Genomic DNA, 7,198 nt, shown 5'->3' with positions numbered 1-7,198 from the left:
GTGTACATGGGTGTGTTCCTAGAAGGTGTGTAGATTGGTGCAAATAATGTTTGTAATTTGCCAAAAAAAAATCCCTCCATCCCATAAAGGCTTTATTTTTTTACACTCTTTATTTGTGTCACGTAGATTTCGAATTTGAAGTGATTATAATATTAGAGCTTGTGAAAGTGAATAACACATACATTGGGGATGGTGACAGTGAGGAGACATGCATTAGAGCGATTATTGCACTGAAGTTTGTGGAAGTAAACTGTGCTGGTATACGTGTGGGGTGAGGATGGAGTTTTTTTTGGGGGGAGTATGCTTCATAACGATATATCAATATTTATTAACTCTAAAATATTACGATTAAAAGTAGTCCTGGTTCTATCTTGCAGATCATGTATGTGACCAATCACAACTTATATCTGTAAAAAATTGATCGTATTTTAAATGAAAATGGTGATGGTGAAATTTGTGATGTAGTGGTTGATCTGTACTTTTATAGAAATAATTGAAATTGAAAGGACAAGTGATTGTATACACCAACTGCCAAGTGCCATTCTAGTCGCAAAGCCTGTCGATAAAGAAGCAGTCTATGAAATGCTACAGCCTTCAACTAATTTTTAATAAGTACTTCTCCTGTTGACTTACGAAGTCAAATAATTTTTTATTTTGAGGTTACATACAGAATTTCGATATTGATAAAAAAAAACCGTTTGCTGATTCTAAGAAATGAAGGTTTTTTTTTCCTGTGCTTCTGAAGCAGTTTAGGCAATAGGAACGCTATGTGTAGACCCAAAAAGAAACTGCATTAACCTATTTGCATAGAAAAGTAGGAACTGATATTCGAAATGTTCCAGATGGATATATCAGTTAAACATGTCAGAACCCAAATCCCATGATAATAAATAATATTATTTATCAAGGAAGGCAGTTGAATCTAGCACATTAGGCATTTTATATAAGATATGCTGATTGGATTGATAACGTAATAATAAGTCATAAGAGAGAAATTAAACCTTGCTACTTGACATGCACTAGCCAGAGACCAAGATGGGCTCTGCAAGATTGGCAGAGACATCCCCCTCCATCCTCTTTCAGAAATCTGACAATGAATCTACTCATGCATGGCTTGAAAACTGTTGTTGCATCCAGATTAATGCGTCGTCGAACGATATGGGTTCAGCAGGACTTGCGTTTCAGCTCAGGCGATTTCTGGAGGATCATTTGGCCGTCGATGCCCGATGGCATCGGCTTGCCTTCAGGGTTATGTAAGTTGATTGGGCTGACAGAGAGCTGGTGGAAGATGGCGGAGGTCAGTGTGTCAGTGGAGCCACACATGACACCACCACCACCGGAGAGCTCTGGGAGATCATTATCTGAGATGCTGAATCCGCTCGAGGCGAGCTGATCGGAGACGATCTTGCACGCCTTCTCTAGTAGAGTGTCGATGTACTTCTGGTAGGCTTCCATTCTGATCTGCACATGCTTCTGGACCTGATCCATGGTGGGAAAACGAAAGAGTCAAATGTTGTAGGTTGTAACATTGTATTCCTGATTGCTATCTAAGTTCTAAAAGTAAGCAGGTCCTCGATTGAGCTTTCCATATTGGCATTTTGTGGCATGCAAAGTGTTCAAAAGTGCAGTTGTAGCAATGAGAATGAACGGGTGTGCATTCGCATTTTTAGGGTGACACAAGAGACGCGGAGCACAAATCCTGAAAGACCAGCTGTTCTGATTCTGAAGATTGGTTAAGATCAGCAAATACTGACGTTGGGAAATACTAGCACTTCTTTCTTGCTGATGGCATGTATGAGACAACCAAAGAGTTTATATGGGAACAAGCTATCATAGACTCATAGTTACCTCCACTTGTTCATGCAGTCTTCGTTGCATTTCCATCTGTGCCCTCAATGCTTCCTTGACCTCTTGATTTCTGTAACAAGTACATGTGGCATTTTAACTCTTTTTCAACTAGCACAATACGAGCAATATCATTAAAATATTCATATATTACAGAATACATAAACAAACAGTTACGACAAGTATCCGATGGAGCTTACTCTTTCACATCTTGAGTGGAAACTCTAGGAGACACACTCATTCCACCTTGAGCATCTAGAAGATAGGACGCTGCAAACCAAAGCAGAGGTCAGAGGTTAGTACAAGACCAATGGAACTCTTTCTAGTGCTGTTTTTTCAAGTCAAAAAGGCATATCTGCATGGCACATGTAACACTGTGCAAGTCAATAATTTGACTAGACAAGCATACTCAACCTACAAATGTTTCCATCTGACATAATTACATTGAGCTGCAATTCATTGATACATGTACCAACATGTCTCTTCCATTTCCCATTGATGAACTTTCATGCTTCGATGTGATTATTCATGTTAGTAATATTCAATTACAACTGGGGCTCAATTTAATTGAAGACTGATTTTTTTATACAAGGCAACAAGTACACCTCACAGATTTTCCCTATTGGATAGGACCGATAGCTTCTGGCTAAGAATGTGTTGAGTCAGTGTGCCCATATGAATTTGCTTATATGCAACTATCCAAGCACATATAAATTATTGAACCACCCAAACGCAGAATAGGATATAAATCTTTTCTACACCTACAGTCACCACCAATTTTTTCTCTTTTTGTTAAACATTTGAAAAAGAAAAGTTTGTCCACTGACATAAAATACTCCTCCACATACAGATTCCCTCTCACCATTCTGTCCTTGGCTGCCTGCAGACTACTCAACTCCATATCCTCCCCATTATTTTCCACATCAGATTCACTCTATTCCTTGTCCCTACAGACTTGTGCCCAGAACAGATATATGCATGGTAAGCTTAAATGACATTCATAACACTGTTAACTTAGCTGCCATCTCCAAACCATAGGACTTCCAGAAATTCGTGTCTTTCAAGAAGTTACCAACAACTAATTCGTCCAAACATGCATACAAACTTTACACCAGTAAATCTAAGCTGCCATGTCCAAATCCTAACTCCAATCTTACAAGATGTTAGCTACATGGTGATTCTTGAAATACATCAATATTGATCAATCACAATCAATGATCAACCAACTTTATATTCGATCAAATGACATATTAGGTCAAGAGCAGAACCATATTTAACATGCCCACAGATTAATAGTAGCCCAGTTGCATGACTTCAGAATGAACTTCCACGATGCAAAGAAAATGGAGTTGTTGCAGCAAGAATTGAAACATTAATTGAAATAAACAGTAACGTCAGAAAATTGCTAGCTTACCATCTTTAGATTGCTCTGATGCCTCTTTGCCAGACTGTTTCCCCAATCTATATTTCTGGTTGAGGGAGATCAAACTTTAATAGATGCATTTCAGACATTGCAAGACACGCAAAAGTACTATGAATTACCTGAAGATGACTCTTCAGATGAAAAAGAGTGAGTCCTTTCACACCCATTGTCCTCAAGATAGTTTTAGGTGTTGCTTCTGCAAGATAATTATGCATTAAGTAATATATTTAAAAATTAAAAAATTAAAAAATTAAATAACATCTTATCACATTGCATTTGATTACCTATAGCAACTGACTAATGCCAAACTAGCAATTTAGATTTAGAGTGCCAACATTTTCCCTTTTAGATAACAAGCGCCAACATGATTCAAATAAGATTTAGAATTCAGATCATTTTTAGATAATGGAAGCTTTATTGAATATTAGACAATACATCAAGATAATACAACTGTATTGAGAACATTTCTGCCCTTTACATAGCTATGATACAACCGTACTTAGAATTTAGATATAATGTTGGTGTGACTAAGTTACTGATTATCACTCAAGAAACTACACTTTGAAAAATCAAGACTCAAAACCACATAATAGAACAACATCTCATATATGTTGTCCGGTCATCTCCATTTTATTGTCAGTTAAACAGTCCTTTATTTTTTTTAAATGTTTTAACATTTACATAGAGGTTTACTGGCCAAAATATGCATTTGTCAATAAAAGAATTTCCACAAAGTAAAGAAAATGTTTTCTTCTCATATATTTGCTACACAAACACTCACAACCAAAAAGCACAACCGCGTATTCACTTGCTTCCTAGTCTTACAAGGAAGTAAGGAACAGTGCGATACATGCTTTGCTTCGACTAGATGGTAACTAACATAGTGCAAGACAGTAATCACAAAAGCACATGTGACGTTGGGCTGAAATTTAAATAGTTCATCAAAATAATTAGAACCAAAAGGTAAAAGTGAACCCCTGAATTTTGATAAACAATACACAAAACCACAAATTTGGTGCTAAATTTGTAGTTTGATGATATTGTGGCATAAATATGTAATTTTGCATAGTTTTGTGAAATTTGAAACAAAATCAACAGTATTTAATTGAACTAAACTTAAATCAACAAAATTGAGTAAGACCTCAAAGAAAAGAACAGTCACTTCTATTTGCTGTACTTCTTGCAGACACCAGTCCGCAGAAATCAAAGCTTTAAGCTAAAGTAGATCACTAGATCACCATCATAGATAAATAACTAATTATCTATATGATAAGTAAAGCATTTTGGCATGTAGGCACCAGATTCTACTTTTTAAGGGCAATCTTGGGCAAAGACATCCCAAAAAAATACATCGCAATGTCTCGACTGCATCCCAAGAAAAATCAAACAGTATCCTTGTTCAGTTTGGAGGAAAAACAAAGGATTTTGAGTCCTAAGGATTAATTCCTATACGTGTTATTCAGTTTGTAGGAATGAAGTATAGTAAAACCAAAGGAAAGTTTCCTTTCCTACAAGTGTGTAGAGAGGGAACAAGAAATTTTGCATCCACTTAAACCTCTGGAAAAATTCTCATGGATTGATGTGCGCATGCATTCCTATTCCCATGGGTTGGAATTCCTTGAAACCAAACAAGCCCAGCAATTATGTCATTTTTTCAATAAACAGATGTCTTTATTCTGGCCTCTGCTCAAGGCATGAAATCAACCATCAATCATTACAAAAGTTCTAGCCATAGACTATAGCAGACAATGCCACCACATAACACTCATTTACATAATTCAAACTTGGATGAAAACACTTAAGCACAGAGCCTATTAGTCAACAACCATGTCATATAGTCAGGTTAAAAAACCTGTCATATCGTCATGTGAAGGAACTACTGTTTGCTTCGCTAGTGCAAACAGCACCATGTTTACCTCAATGAACTAAGATTCATATGTCTGATACTGGAGCAGTCAATCCTCTAAAACCTTCGTTTCTGAATGCCATTGCCCCCCAAAAAACATAGCTACACGAGAGAACATTCCACGCACGCTCAAGGTCAGGATATACCATCGCAAGTGCCTAATGTCAAATCAGGTGGCCCTAAATGGAGTGATTGGCTATACAGGGAGGCAGGAAGATCGCACACCTAGGCCGAGCTACACATACACCTTCCTAAAAATATACTACCTCCGTTTAATATTGTAAGACTTTCTAGCCTTATCTAAAATCATTAATTGATGAATATATATAATTTATATGTATGTCTAGATTCATTAGTATTCATATGAATCTAGACAAGGCTAGAAAGTCTTACATTGTAAAACGGAGTAGTACTAATCAAGTAGTTCCCTCCACATACTAATTTACTCTATGCTTGTGGCAATGTGAGGTACTGCACTTTATCAATTTGGGAATCGTGGTGATATCGCTGTTGACCCACTCATGATACTTAAAAATCCTAGTCATGGACCCAAAATGAGAAGAAACTTCGCTCCCATCCTCCTCCCAATTCCAGCAATCGAAACCACCAGCAATTTTTATATACAAACACCATATTCTGGTTCCTATCAGCTCAGAATTCAGCGAAGCGCAGAACTAGCAAGCTACTCTCAATCACTAGCCAACCTTGTTTCTTCACTCGAATCAGCAACTCCCAACTTGTAAGCAATTAATGCCCACAGATTTCCCCCTCCAAATCCATCGTGCTGCTAAATCCGCTACCGTAACAGCGGCATTAATTCGCCTCGCATACGGGGCGCATTTCCCCGCCAAATCGAAGCCTGATAAAACCAAAGATCCAGGCTTTCCTGAATCCAAGATCAAAAAAAGCCCAACCCCGCGTGAATCTTTGCTCCCAAGCCGCTTGGCCTTGGCGCGAACACCACCACCACCACCACATCCACACGCCGCAGCAAGACGCGAACACCAGCCAAGACGAAGAAGAGAGGAAGCCCCAACCACCCTCCCACCCACCAGCCGCGCGCGCGCGGAGCGCAATGCGCCGCTCCGGCATGCCGGAGCTACCGGAGGTTCGGAGGAGGGAATGGGGGAGAGAAGGGAGAGAGGCAAATGGGCAGTCTCACTCTCGGGCCCGCCGAGCTGCGCGACGGCGTCGACGAAGCGCTCGTGGAGGTCGGCCGTCCACCGAAGCCGGGGCTTGGGGTCGGCCGTCAGCACCAGGCTCGGCCCGCCCGCGCCCCCCGCCGCCGCCCTCCCCCCGTCGCCGCCGTCCGGCCTGTGGTGGATCAGCCCAGGCGGAAACATCTCCTCCTCCTCCTCCAACCCCTCGCCGGCGCGAAGGAAGAGAGGAAAGACGAGACCTTGCTGGCTTCTTCTTCCTCCTCCCAAAAGCGAAGGATCCAATGAAAAGTCCCAACGCTTTCTCCCTCCCTCTCTCTCTCTCGTTTCTTGCTTCTCTTCTGCTCCTACTGCAGCTGCAGGCTCAGGCGCTCAGCTGCTGCTTTCCAGTGGCAGCGATTCTCCTCTCTCCTCCTCTTCTCTTCTCTCTCTTCTATTCTCTTCTCTCTCTTGTTGCACTTCTCTTTGGAGTATTGCAGCTACTGTGGCTTGGAGACTTGTCTGGATGAAGGATGGATGGCAACAGCAGTGGCCATAATGATGCGTGTTAGTGCCCACAGCGACGTCATTTTCTTACTGTTCCCGGAATATTACGCCCAACTTACTCCCACTGTCATTATTAGAGTGAGTAGTAAGGCAAGTTCAATAGTATACGGCTAGCTTTAATTCATCTATATAATCTAATAGTCAATTCATACAATAATTACCTATAAAACATATATTATCATGTCTCACCTGTCATACACATATTATATCTTGGAGTCTATGCTACAGCTGTAGCCAGCTGCTCTTCTCTCTCCTGTCTTTATCTTCTTAAAATATGTTTACAACTTGCTTATAGCCTGCTATTGTATATGCTCTAATGAA

At 40.1% G+C, this 7,198-nt stretch overlaps 1 protein-coding gene across 1 annotated transcript; it reads right to left on the bottom strand.

Moving 5' to 3' along the window:
• Positions 1–828: 828 nt before the first annotated feature.
• On the bottom strand, positions 829–6,827 carry LOC102704445 (protein PHR1-LIKE 2-like). Its single transcript, XM_040527660.1, has 6 exons — positions 6,337–6,827; positions 3,388–3,464; positions 3,260–3,314; positions 2,046–2,115; positions 1,849–1,918; positions 829–1,479 (listed from the first exon to the last, which is right to left on the bottom strand). Exons 1-6 carry the CDS (start codon positions 6,515–6,517, stop codon positions 1,165–1,167), a joined length of 768 nt encoding a protein of 255 aa, XP_040383594.1. The 5' UTR covers positions 6,518–6,827; the 3' UTR covers positions 829–1,164.
• Positions 6,828–7,198: the final 371 nt, after the last annotated feature.

Source organism: Oryza brachyantha, chromosome 9, assembly GCF_000231095.2.
Source record: "Oryza brachyantha chromosome 9, ObraRS2, whole genome shotgun sequence".
Classification (NCBI taxonomy): domain Eukaryota; kingdom Viridiplantae; phylum Streptophyta; class Magnoliopsida; order Poales; family Poaceae; genus Oryza; species Oryza brachyantha.
Note: the sequence above shows the minus strand (reverse complement) of the source record. Positions and strands in the feature narration are given on the sequence as shown.

Coding starts and splice junctions, on each gene's coding strand:
- LOC102704445 (XM_040527660.1), bottom strand. CDS start 6,517: ATGTTTCCGCCTGGGCTGATCCACCACAGGCCGGACGGCGGCGACGGG. Junction 3,465..6,336: donor GCAGCTCGGCGGGCCCGAGA/GTGAGACTGCCC, acceptor ATTATCTTGCAG/AAGCAACACCTAAAACTATC. Junction 2,116..3,259: donor ATCAGAGCAATCTAAAGATG/GTAAGCTAGCAA, acceptor TTTGGTTTGCAG/CGTCCTATCTTCTAGATGCT.